The sequence below is a fragment of the Hypomesus nipponensis genome, chromosome 23 (genome assembly GCF_054491055.1).
Source record: "Hypomesus nipponensis isolate SF chromosome 23, ASM5449105v1, whole genome shotgun sequence".
Lineage (NCBI taxonomy): Eukaryota > Metazoa > Chordata > Actinopteri > Osmeriformes > Osmeridae > Hypomesus > Hypomesus nipponensis.
The window spans coordinates 24,933,013-24,946,364 of NC_140383.1; the positions used below are offsets into that span (position 1 = coordinate 24,933,013).

The 13,352-nt window shown below is 52.2% G+C and overlaps 1 protein-coding gene across 6 annotated transcripts in view; it reads left to right on the top strand.

The window, feature by feature from the left end:
• The window catches only part of LOC146235135 (coiled-coil domain-containing protein 148-like), a 29,231-nt gene that overhangs the window by 14,739 nt on the left and 1,140 nt on the right, over window positions 1-13,352 (top strand). For 5 of the 6 annotated variants that reach the window (XM_084688070.1, XM_084688071.1, XM_084688072.1 and 2 more), the window contains 5 exons: window positions 2,750-2,956; window positions 10,228-10,368; window positions 11,041-11,159; window positions 12,094-12,211; window positions 12,502-12,642. In XM_084688070.1, coding sequence (XP_084544196.1) covers window positions 2,750-2,956; window positions 10,228-10,368; window positions 11,041-11,159; window positions 12,094-12,211; window positions 12,502-12,642 — 726 coding nt within the window. The remainder of the gene's footprint in view (window positions 1-2,749; window positions 2,957-10,227; window positions 10,369-11,040; window positions 11,160-12,093; window positions 12,212-12,501; window positions 12,643-13,352) is intronic. The other variant, XM_084688069.1, reaches the window with a different exon arrangement.

Here is a 13,352-nt window from a genome sequence, read left to right on the forward strand (position 1 = left end):
GATGATGGGATTAGGTAGCTGTTGATGCACAGGGGCAAAAACGGATTAATAATTTTCAAGGCAAGGCAACGACCAACTACTGTCAAAGTAGCAACGTCGAACTGGCAACGAGTCTGTGTGGGAAACCAGGGTAGATGAACTGTGCAGGTAATGATAGATGGGTAACAGGTGCGTCTGGTTGGGAGGTGATCTGGAAGATGTGGACCGGAGTGTTGGGGTGTGTGACCTGGAACACTGACTGGACAGACACACACAAACCCAGGACTGGACAAGACAGAAACAGTAGCTCGCTGTGTGTACGTGTGTGTGTGTGTGTGCACATCAGCATGTGTGTGTTGCGTTTGAACAGAATTCCACACACACATATACAGTATGTGACCATTGTGAAGCCTAATTGTGAACATGGGAATTATACTAATCACATGCCTGATCGAGAATGTGGAGCCAGTATGCTGTAAATTCCCAGTGTGGTGGTTGGGGAGCCAGGGGGAGGTTACTGAGCCAGGGGGAGGTTACTGAGCCAGGGGGGGGTTACTGAGCCAGGGGGAGGTTACTGAGCCAGGGGGAGGTTACTGAGCCAGGGGGGAGGTTACTGAGCCAGGGGGAGGTTACTGAGCGAGGGGGAGGTTACTGAGCCAGGGGGAGGTTACTGAGCCAGGGGGAGGTTACTGAGTGAGGGGGAGGTTACTGAGCCAGGGGGAGGTTACTGAGCGAGGGGGGGGTTACTGAGCGAGGGGGAGGTTACTGAGCCAGGGGGAGGTTACTGAGCCAGGGGGAGGTTACTGAGTGAGGGGGAGGTTACTGAGCCAGGGGGAGGTTACTGAGCGAGGGGGGGGTTACTGAGCGAGGGGGAGGTTACTGAGCGAGGGGGGGGTTACTGAGCGAGGGGGAGGTTACTGAGCCAGGGGGAGGTTACTGAGCGAGGGGGGGGTTACTGAGCCAGGGGGAGGTTACTGAGCCAGGGGGGGGTTACTGAGCCAGGGGGAGGTTACTGAGCGAGGGGGGGGTTACTGAGCCAGGGGGAGGTTACTGAGCCAGGGGGAGGTTACTGAGCCAGGGGGAGGTTACTGAGCCAGGGGGAGGTTACTGAGCCAGGGGGAGGTTACTGAGTGAGGGTTAGCAGGGGTCTGTTGGGCTTTCTCTTTCATTCCATCAGCCTGGAATCCCTTTAGGGAGGAGGATTTACATGTAGAGCTGTTCTCAGCCATAACATGGACACACATCCAAATGATTTCACAACTGAACTGTCACTGGAATTCCCATTTCAAAACCAGGCAATGAGAATAAGATAGAATTCTCCAAACACTTTCTTCATTTACAGTTGGATATACAATATGTTTGTGTTAGTTGGTTGTGTTCATACTACACTCTGTTCCACCTGTGAAGTGTGTTGGAGCAGTTTACCACCTCCCAGAGATCTGTGGCACACAAGAGAGTGGGCGAAGATGGCAAAGTGCTTTTAAACCCTGTCAGTCCTGCTGCTGTGAGACTGCTGCCTTTACCCCCCCACCGTGCTGCTCACACTAACCTCACAATCACAGTCAGGGAAGTTGCTGTTCTCAAGTATCTACCACGCTCCCTGGTGGCAGAGGCAAGTCAACACTCCTTGTTCTAGCACCACCCACGCCACCAGCAGCCCTCCAGCACCCAGAGTGTGTGTCTGTCCATATATCTCAGGGCATGGAGAGTGACATAGATGGAGAGTGAGATAGGTGGAGAGTGACGTATGAGGAGTGATATATATCTCACTCCATAACGCTCACTCTCCATGCCCTGAGATAGATGGAGAGTGAGATAGGGGAGAGTGAGATAGGGAAGAGTGACATAGGGGAGAGTGACGGGAGAAAAGGAGAGAGAGACAAGTAGACAGAGATATCGGAGTTGAAAGAAGAAGAAGAAAGCGCCAGCTCTTTGAAGCAGAGCATTAGTAAACAGAACGTTCCGGACTGCCCCTGACACCGCATGTCGTCCATTGGCAAATCTGTCAACTCGCTCACTTTCAATAAAGCCAGTCATCCCACCGTCACTTAGCCGTTATGAAGCCTCCGTTGGATCCCATCACCACGGTTACTGCGAGGCAGCCGAGTGCAGCTGGCGTGTCAGGCTGCCTGGCCCAGTGATGGCTGTCTCTAGACAGGCCTCACACCCCACCCCAGGTTCTCCTCAGGACAGCAGCCAGTGGGGACAGGACGTTCTCCTCACACTGCAGATCAAAACTCCCTTACAGCTCCACATGTTGCACTTCTTTGTTGCCACCAATGTTTTGGAATGTAATTATTGAATCCATGAGAAGAGTCTCTCTTTGTCAGTATGCAGGGGGTGACTTACAAACCTGGTCCAGCATATTTCAAACTCAGTGTTGATCCCACCCCGATCTCTGTAAGCGGTGTTTGAGCTTCTTAACTACCTAACTTGTTTTCTGCTGTTTGTTGTTGTGTTTATATCCATGCTAAGCTCCTCTGTGGATCAGATCAGCTCACCTTCACACAGAGCATTATTACCTGTATTAGGGAGAGAATCACTGTCCAAATCCAAAAGGATTGGAAAAGCTCAGAAATGTTGTTCCTTGCATATTAAAATCTAGTCAAAAAAATACTATGATGTTGTACATGTTCCACATCTTACTAGCTCAGCACCACAGCAAGAGAGGATGTTTATGCATTAGTACTCCAACCTGTCGGTGTGTGTATTCAGTTAGTACTCCAACACATCATTTGTATGTGCATGTCTAAGGGCCATGTCATTACAGAATGAACATGAGCGGAGCTGGGATTGGCAGAGATTCACCCAGGCCCAGCTGTTAGCCGTAGCCCAGGGCTGGCACCGAGACCGGGCAGAGATGCTGGCCAAGGCCCTGGTCACCATGGAGGAGGCCCGGCAGGAACGCCAGGAGCATCTGAACCTGCAGAGAGACCGCCAGAACCAGCTGGACATCTGCTCCAGACTCCGGGACAAGGTAAGAAGAAGCGAGGAGGTAGAGAAGGAGGGAGGTAAAGGAGTAAGATGATAAGGTGAGTCTTCCGAGGTGAGTCATATGCTAGTCTTGCGGTTCCTGTTACATTGTGGCACATGGGTACAGACTAGTGTCTTTCTCTACCTCCTCACAGGGAGAAGGTCCCGGGTTCGATTACCCCCTGGGCCTTGTCCTCCTTCTGCTCTCCTGCCTGTTCTCCCAGACCTGTCTGTGTGCTTGTTCTCTCAGACCTGTATTTGTGCCTGTTCTCTCTGCTCACAGGGGGTTCCTCTGCTAAAGAACCCCAATATAAACACAGAACAGATTTCTCCCCTGCCCCTACCCCGGGCACACTTGGACTTGGCATGCAGTTGGTGTTGGCATGGCTGGACTTTGCTTTGGCCTGCCCTTGTAAGAAGGACAGCATGATAGTAAAAAGCAGAATATGGATTTTTCCCATGCACACACCAGCACGTGTGTGTGTGTGTGAGAGAGACACACACTGTGTGACAAACATTCTGTATGTTACGCCTACTGGGAGATCCGGTCCACGGCATTCCCTCTATCCTGTATATTAGGGATGAGGAACGACGCGCACCTGTGGACCGCTTTGTCCTCGGCTGTAAGGTGTGAGTTTGTTATTTTTCTGTGTTTGACTGCAGAACACAGAGGGTCAGGCTCTATCCCCCTGCCAGTGTCTACATTATTACTGTTAAGTAATGCTGGAGACACACTAAACATTTTTTTTAATCTTATAAGATCTTCAAACTGTGAGAGACCACAAACGTTAGGACAAAAATTCCTAGATTTAGCCGTTTTGCTCCTACAGTGTGTGGTGTGCCATGATTTGACAAGCACAGCACACCACACACAAACAGATTTCCAACCAGTGTCCCGACTGTTAACGCAAGAAATCTGGCAAAATCTGTCGAGAATTAACAATCAGCATGGCGGACGATATGCAGGAAGAAACTGCGATGATAGTGTTGGGAATGATTTTCACAGAAAATTCACAGAAAAAAAGAAAAGGGTTTGCAGTTGCCACAAATCAATTCCATTTAACTTTGTGTTGCACCGTGACTCAGTTTGTTATGTTTCTGTCTTCTCTCAGCTTGCTTTCTGATTGGATATTGTTTCGTTTCACGTGATAAACTCGGCGTATGTCGTTGGGGTTCCCCCCACACTGCAGGATTTTTGATCGCAAATATTCAACATGTTGAATATTTAGGGTTCGCGATCAGGGCATCTCCGACGTCCTTCCGAGCAGATTCGGTCACTCTTGACACACCTCACACCAAGGGAACATCTGATAAAATAATCTGTAGAACAGATCTGTAGAATCTGTAGATAATCGGCCCAATTATCCTGTAGTGTGTCGCCAGCATAAAGGAGGCCTACTGTCTGTCTGCTGTGTGACCCTCCAGTGTACTGTAAGTCTGTCTGTCTGCTGTGTGACCCTCCAGTGTACTGTAAGTCTGTCTGTCTGCTGTGTGACCCTCCAGTGTACTGTAAGTCTGTCTGTCTGCTGTGTGACCCTCCAGTGTACTGTAAGTCTGTCTGTCTGCTGTGTGACCCTCCAGTGTACTGTAAGTCTGTCTGTCTGCTGTGTGACCCTCCAGTGTACTGTAAGTCTGTCTGTCTGCTGTGTGACCCTCCAGTGTACTGTAAGTGTCTGCAGTAGAAACTGCTTACTCATCCTAACCCTCCCAGCCTGTTTAGCCTGCTAGCTTCACTCGGTTTACAATTCCACACGGGACAATCAGGGAGCGTTAACAAGCTAATAAGGACAGCGCTGTCTCTCACTAACACCATGTTGCTGTCTCCCTGGGTCTGTTTGGTTCACACAACAAACACCATCGAAGAGTCCACCCTCCCTAAGTCATGCAGAATAAAGTCGTAATGAGCTTTCCTGTGGTGGTGAGCGGGGAAACAAGCAGCGTTCTGAGATCTCCAGCGTTCTTGAACAGTGTGGGTGTGGTGGTGGTGGGGGGGGTCAACATCACATGCTGGATAGCCTGGACACGGGTGATCGGGTGACTGGGCTGGCTGGTGCGTGAGGGTGTGTGCGCATGTGTGTGTGTGTGTGTGTTTGCACGTGTGTAAGGGTGCGCATGTGTGTGAGAGAGAGAGACCCCAGATGCTGGGTCTTTCTCATCTCAGCACAGCGACGTGTCCAGGACAAGATTAATTTTCCCTCCTGCTCTGATGCTCTGCTGCTCAAGCTGGTGCCTCTGTCTCCAGTGGCTCTGCTGAATCAACAGTGATTCATCCAGCCACCTCACAGTTGTACTCTGTCATGTTTCTCTCCTTTTAGGCTTTTGCAAAACAGGATTTTTGAACCTTAGCAGTTTGGTATGTTGGTTATGTTGTGAGCTAGCGCTCTGTCTCCAGTCGTCGATCACCATTCTCCCTCTGGTATTGTATCCCACCTTTGTAAGCTGTGTTGTGGTAGTGTTATTATTATCAGTGACCTATGCACTTTGTAAAGCTCTCTCTTGGAAGTCGCTTTGGATAAAAGCGTCTGCTAAATGAATACATGTAAATGTAGTGGCTTGTTCATGGATGTGGCTTGACTAAACTGCAGCTATGCTGTTGTCAGAGTCCATAGAACCATAAGATGAGACCCCCCATCTGCCTCCAAGCTCCATAGTCTCCTCTGGGTCATCCTGGAAGGGGGGGGGGGGCAGGTCTGGCGTTGGGCTAGTGCAGGGATCATTGATACTGAACCCTGCTGGAATTGGTCTTGCTTGGTAGCTACTGTGGTTGTGGACTAAGGTTAGCACTAAGATGTCCCATAGGTTTATTTAATATGTGTGTGTATTTCTGTTGGAGCCAGAATAACTGCAGTCAGTGCATACACACACACTCACACACACACACCCACACACACACACACACACACACACCCACACAGTGTTTGTATTATCTCATCTCCCCCCTCCCCTCACCCTCCCCTCCTCCCCTCCCCCCTCCCCTTGCCCCCTCCTCCCCCCTCCCCTCACCCCCTCCCCTCCTCCCCCCTCCCCTCGCCCCCTCCCCTCACCCCCTCCCCTCCTCCCCTCCTCCCCTCCCCCCTCCCCTCGCCCCCTCCTCCCCCCTCCCCTCACCCCCTCCCCTCCTCCCCCCTCCCCTCGCCCCCTCCCCTCGCCTCCTCCCCTCCTCCCCCCTCCCCTCCCCTCCCCCCTCCCCGGAGCACACAGGTGCTGCAGAGAGCAGGAAGAGGAGGGAACTTGCATGAGGGCTGAATAAAATCACTTACTGTGCATCTGAGCAGAAGGACATTCATGAGCGTCTAGCTGCTGTCATGAAGCTACAGGCTGCACAGCTGGGGGTTGGTTGCTCAATCTTGATTTAGGAGTCAAACTCGTCAGTGACAATGATCCTTATTACTTAAGACTGAAGTTGCCAATAGATGGGATTGGCAAGGACCGACCTGTAGTCCAACTCATCTGATCTGTCAGACCTACCATGAAAACACTGCAGTGTTGTCATGGCAGCTGAAGCTGTGATAAAGTAGTGGACCCTCGTTAGACTTACGCATCATTAATTGTGTAATTAGCTTAGCTTAATTGTTTTCAGACCAGTTTTCTTTCACATTCCATGGCTAAGTAAAGACATTGCCATGGCGACATGGAACTCATGTCTGTGTGGACACTGGTTCTGCTGTACAGATGTGCCTCACAGACACGTTTGATTAGCTATTGTTTGATGCACACGAGGACATTTAGCATTCAGATGATGCCCTGATCAGCTCTTTAAAACACAGAGTGGGAGGGAGGGGGGGGTTAAGAGAGAGAAAGAGGTAAAGGTAGGTAGAGAGAGAGTGAGATGACTGAAAGAGAGAGGTAGAAAGAGAAAGAGGTAGGGAGAAAGTGAGCGAGAGGCGGTGAAAGTTAGAAAGACAGAAGAAAAATGCCACAGAGAATTCCCTTTTTGTGTGGAAGAGCTCATTAGTGATAGTCTTTGCTTCCTGGAGAGGATCACAAACAAGGTTGTAGATGAACTAATGCCCAGACTGCCAGGGCAGCAGTGTTCAGGTTAGTCTGGGGGGCAGCAGTGTTCAGGTTAGTCTGGGGGGCAGCAGTGTTCAGGTTAGTCTGGGGGGGCAGCAGTGTTCAGGTTAGTCTGGGGGGCAGCAGTGTTCAGGTTAGTCTGGGGGGCAGCAGTGTTCAGGTTAGTCTGGGGGGCAGCAGTGTTCAGGTTAGTCTGGGTGGGCAGCAGTGTTCAGGTTAGTCTGGGGGGCAGCAGTGTTCAGGTTAGTCTGGGGGGCAGCAGTGTTCAGGTTAGTCTGGGGGGCAGCAGTGTTCAGGTTAGTCTGGGGGGCAGCAGTGTTCAGGTTAGTCTGGGGGGCAGCAGTGTTCAGGTTAGTCTGGGGGGCAGCAGTGTTCAGGTTAGTCTGGGGGGCAGCAGTGTTCAGGTTAGTCTGGGGGGCAGCAGTGTTCAGGTTAGTCTGGGGCTCCTCATGTCGATGGATCTGTGTAGCAGCTGAGAGCATCATGGGTTGTTCTCTATCAAGTGGTGCTCCAGGGTTTCCTCACCTGTCAGTCAGTCAAGTTGTGTGATTTTTTTTATCACATCCCTCCAGAAATTCTCATGTTATTGTTTTAAAATGCAATAGCCAGGAGCAATAAGGAGGATTTTAGGGAAATTATAAGATTGTGCTAGTTGAAGTTAGTTAGGACTAGTTGAGGTTAGTTAGGGTGATGCAGGACTAGTTGAGGTTAGTTAGGGTTGTGCGGGACTAGTTGAGGTTAGTTAGGGTTGTGCGGGACTAGTTGAGGTTAGTTAGGGTTGTGCGGGACTAGTTGAGGTTATTTAGGGTTGTGCGGGACTAGTTGAGGTTAGTTAGGGTTGTGCGGGACTAGTTGAGGTTAGTTAGGGTTGTGCGGGACTAGTTGAGGTTAGTTAGGGTTGTGCGGGACTAGTTGAGGTTAGTTAAGGTTGTGCGGGACTATTTGAGGGCCCATTCACACGTAAACACACACACACAGAAATACACACCTAAACACCCACACACCCACACACACACACACATGGGGAGCTAGCCTCAGCTCCTCACCCTAGGTTCATTCCAGGAACACATCTTATCTGGGCCAGGGTGGAACTTGATGGATGCTGCAATTATGTGTGCTTGTTATCCTGAGTTTGAGAACCCCAGATTTTCTCGACTGTGATTTTTCTCCTCCAGTGGATTAGGCAACATCTATGCGAGGTGTGTTTTTAAGGTTGAGAAATAGTAGGTCTATAATCTAAATGACTATTGATCAAAAGAGGTGTACAGTTGATTTGAGAGTGTGTGTTTGGGAATGTTGCTTGATCTAGGGAGAAGTCCTCACTGCTGCTTGTTTTTGTTGATACTCGTCCGTACCAGCAGCAGACTGAACACAGGAAGGAAAGCCTTCACCTGGGTTTATCGTCTTCAGGATCGCTGTTACGTTGAGAAGCAAAGGACTAGCAGGTCGTCTCGTGACGCTGGACTTCTCCTTGGTTACGTGGTCGTGTCGTTATGACCAGGTTAGAGCTAGCTGTCCTGCTGTTAATCACACTGAACTTTGGAAACCAGTGTCATCAAATGTGACAATTGCTAATGATCATTATATGGCCTGACATAAAGGTTATGTTGAACGCTAGAAAGTAGTTTAAAGTTTCAGGTTTGTCATTTTGTACAAGTAGGCCCACAGGCAGGGCTTCATTTGAGCCACCCGGAACACGCCGGAACATGTTCCAGCACCTTCTGTGTCACTAAGAAACATTATTCCCCTAAATGGAGAAAAAAAAATACACACATGCAGCCTGTCACAGGAGCCCTACACACATGCAGCCTGTCACAGGAGCCCTACACACATGCAGCCTGTCACAGAGAGCCCTACACACATGCAGCCTGTCACAGAGAGCCCTACACACATGCAGCCTGTCACAGAGAGCCCTACACACATGCAGCCTGTCACAGGAGCCCTACACACATGCAGCCTGTCACAGAGAGCCCTACACACATGCAGCCTGTCACAGAGAGCCCTACACACATGCAGCCTGTCACAGAGAGCCCTACACACATGCAGCCTGTCACAGGAGCCCTACACACATGCAGCCTGTCACAGGAGCCCTACACACATGCAGCCTGTCACAGGAGCCCTACACACATGCAGCCTGTCACAGAGAGCCCTACACACATGCAGCCTGTCACAGGAGCCCTACACACATGCAGCCTGTCACAGAGAGCCCTACACACATGCAGCCTGTCACAGAGAGCCCTACACACATGCAGCCTGTCACAGGAGCCCTACACACATGCAGCCTGTCACAGGAGCCCTACACACATGCAGCCTGTCACAGAGAGCCCTACACACATGCAGCCTGTCACAGAGAGCCCTACACACATGCAGCCTGTCACAGGAGCCCTACACACATGCAGCCTGTCACAGGAGCCCTGCACACATGCAGCCTGTCACAGGAGCCCTACACACATGCAGCCTGTCACAGAGAGCCCTACACACATGCAGCCTGTCACAGAGAGCCCTACACACATGCAGCCTGTCACAGGAGCCCTACACACATGCAGCCTGTCACAGGAGCCCTACACACATGCAGCCTGTCACAGGAGCCCTACACACATGCAGCCTGTCACAGGAGCCCTACACACATGCAGCCTGTCACAGGAGCCCTACACACATGCAGCCTGTCACAGAGAGCCCTACACACATGCAGCCTGTCACAGAGAGCCCTACACACATGCAGCCTGTCACAGAGAGCCCTACACACATGCAGCCTGTCACAGGAGCCCTACACACATGCAGCCTGTCACAGAGAGCCCTACACACATGCAGCCTGTCACAGGAGCCCTACACACATGCAGCCTGTCACAGGAGCCCTACACACATGCAGCCTGTCACAGGAGCCCTGCACACATGCAGCCTGTCACAGGAGCCCTACACACATGCAGCCTGTCACAGGAGCCCTACACACATGCAGCCTGTCACAGGAGCCCTACACACATGCAGCCTGTCACAGGAGCCCTACACACATGCAGCCTGTCACAGAGAGCCCTACACACATGCAGCCTGTCACAGAGAGCCCTACACACATGCAGCCTGTCACAGGAGCCCTACACACATGCAGCCTGTCACAGGAGCCCTACACACATGCAGCCTGTCACAGAGAGCCCTACACACATGCAGCCTGTCACAGGAGCCCTACACACATGCAGCCTGCCACTCACCCCTCAACAACTACTACAGTGTGTGTGTGTGTGTGTTCATCTGTGTGTGTGTGTGTAGCTGCAGCAGTGGCATGCTCAGCAGGAAGAAGTTGCCAAGTTGGAGGCAGACGTAGCCAGCAGACGTCAGGAGGAAGAGGAGGAGCGACTGAGGAGGAGCCAGGAGAGAGACTCCGCCCAGAGGACACGGCAGAAGCACAAGGTGACACCCTCTCCTGCCCCTGTCACCTGTCACCTGTCACCACCTACACCAGCGCTCCAGCCTCTCAGCCTCCCCAGTGTCTGCTGGGGAAGAATCAGGAAGTGTTTCTGTTCATCTGTGTGTGTGTGTGTTCTCTGTTCGCTGGATTCAAGTGTTGTCAAGTGTTAGCATGTTGAAAGGACAGCAGGGTTTGTTAGGGTCAGTGTTGCAGGAAAAGGTATGTCACCTGCTGGATTGTGTGTGTGCGTGTGTGTGTCTGTGTGTGTGTGTGTGTGTGTGTCTGTGTGTGTGTGTGTGTGTCTGTGTGTGTGTCTGTGTGTGTGTGTGTGTCTGTGTGTGTGTGTGTCTGTGTGTGTGTGTGTGTCTCTGTGTGTGTGTGTGTGGTCTTGTCTTATTGGACTTCCTCCTGTGGGGAGGGCCACAGAGCCATAGAGACACTGGAGGGAGAACCTCTGATTAATGACGCTATTTAGGCTGAAATGGATTACATATACTTCTGTAGAATCGTCTGGCAGACAATGAAATATAATATCATTCATTATGTGTACTGCTATTGGATTTCTGGACCATCATAATCGATGGGACATGAAGATGTGAGGGTTTCTCTGCCCATCTTGGGGAGAACTTCTCTGGGTAGGAGTAGCTGTTGATGTTGTTGCTGTTGTGTGTCAGGTGCGGCAGTTCTACTCAGCACTGCAGAGGCAGAGGGAGGTGCAGGAGCGGAGAGACCAGCAGAGGCTGGAGGAGTTGAGGAGAGCCATGGCAGAGCAGGCCAGGAGAGATAAAGAGAGGTGAGAGCGTCTCCACAGGGAGCCTGGAAGCTGACTGCCTCAAGGACACCACAGGATAGGCACCCCTGCTGACAGGCCTTCATGCGTTTCTTCCAGCAGGATGGATAACCATCCTAACATCTCCCTTCACTCGGCTCATGTCAAGTATCCTCCAGTTTGTCCCATCACTATTGATATCTGTGTATTGTCACTCTGATATCAGGGCAGAGGAGGTGGAGAAGAGAGGGGAGAGAAGAGGGGAGAGGCGGTGGAGGGGAGAGGGGAGAGGAGAGGAGAGGAGAGGGGAGAGGAGGTGGAGGGGAGAGGGGAGAGGAGAGGAGAGGAGAGGAGAGGAGAGGAGAGGAGAGGAGAGGAGAGGAGAGGGGAGAGGAGGTGGAGGGGAGAGGGGAGAGGAGAGGGGAGAGGCGGTGGAGGGGAGAGGGGAGAGAAGAGGGGAGAGGAGGTGGAGGGGAGAGGGGAGAGGGGAGAGGAGGGGAGAGGAGAGGGGAGAGGAGAGGAGAGAGGAGAGAGGAGAGGAGAGGCGGTGGAGGGGAGAGGGGAGAGGAGGGGAGAGGAGGTGGAGGGGAGAGGGGAGAGGAGAGAGGAAGTGGAGGGGAGAGAGGAGAGGGGAGAGGAGGTGGAGGGGAGAGAGTAGAGGAGGTGGAGGCTTGAGGGGCTGCAGGGAGATGAGATAGTGAGGTGCTGCTGCTCTTGCAGCTTCAGAGAGCTGTCCCCTCAGCCCCAGGGCATGCTGGGCCAGGAGAGATAGGTGGAGGAGAGGGGGGCTGCGAGGCCTGATGTCTTTGCCCACCCTTTCTCTCCGACCCTTTCTCTTGCTCTCTCTCTCTCTCTTTTGATCTTTCACTCCCTCTCTTCCTTTCTATATCTCTCTTACTCCCTCTTCCACCCTCAACAACTCTCCCTCCCCCATTCTTCCTCTCTTCCACCCCCCCAGGGTGGAGTTTCGGGCGTCTGTTCTCCAGCAGCGCAGGGAGGAGGGGGAGGCGCGAGCGCTGGGGCGTCTGAAAGAGGAGGAACACAGACAGAATCGTCTGGAAGCTCTTAGAAATCAGGTATGACCTCCCGCAGCGCTGCTGATTAGATCTGCCGTTTTAACAGCCACACCAGGGATGACGTGAGATGGTTCAACTCAGAACAGCAGGCAATGCTGCCACTTGTTGGTGGGATGTGAGAGTGCAGTGCTGCTTGATAAGGATGTGATGTTTTTACTGTTTTGCACTATTGTTTACACACGTTTTCTGAATCTTTGGCTCATTTTCTCAAAACTTGAAACAAAAAAACACTGCCAAGCTCCACAGCTTCAGTGTGTAGACAATGTGAGTGAGCTTCGTCTCTCACGCAGGTGGCGGTGGTGGCGGAGGGGGACCCATTGAGGATGATGGGAGACACGGCCGCTTGGAGGAACCGTCACCTGGGAGGAGAACAGGAGGAGTTTGTTCTTCATAAACCTCTTTATGATCTGCACACATACACAGATACACAGGTGAGACTGACCTTCTCATGCACCATCTCTCCCCCTCTCCTCCCCTCTCTCTCTCTCTCTCACCCTCTCCTCCCCTCTCTCTCTCTCACCCTCTCCTCCCCTCTCTCTCTCTCACCCTCTCCTCCCCCCTCTCTCTCTCTCCCCCTCTCCTCCCCTCTCTCTCTCTCACCCTCTCCTCCCCTCTCTCTCTCTCACCCTCTCCTCCCCTCTCTCTCTCTCACCCTCTCCTCCCCCCTCTCTCTCTCTCCCCCTCTCCTCCCCTCTCTCTCTCTCACCCTCTCCTCCCCCCTCTCTCTCTCACCCTCTCCTCCCCCTCACTCTCTCACCCTCTCCTCCCCCTTCTCTCTCTCACCCTCTCCTCCCCCTCACTCTCTCTCCCCCTCTCCTCCCCTTTCACTCTCTATCCCCCTCCTCCTCTCTCCTCCCCTCTCACTCTCTCTTTCCCTCTTACCCCCTCTCCTCCCCTCCCCTCTCTTCCCCTCTCACTATCTTTCCCCCTCTCCTCCCCTCCCCTCTCTTCCCCTCTCACTCTCTTTCCCCCTCTCCTCGCCTCCCCTCTCCTCCCCTCTCCTCCCCTATCCCCCCTGAGTTCGCCCTTTACTCTTCCTCTGAGGTATGTTGATGAAGTTGACAGTGGTTGTGATAAAACCTAGTGTGGTTAATCATACCAATCAGGATATGCACCACAACAATGTTTGACTACGGTAAAC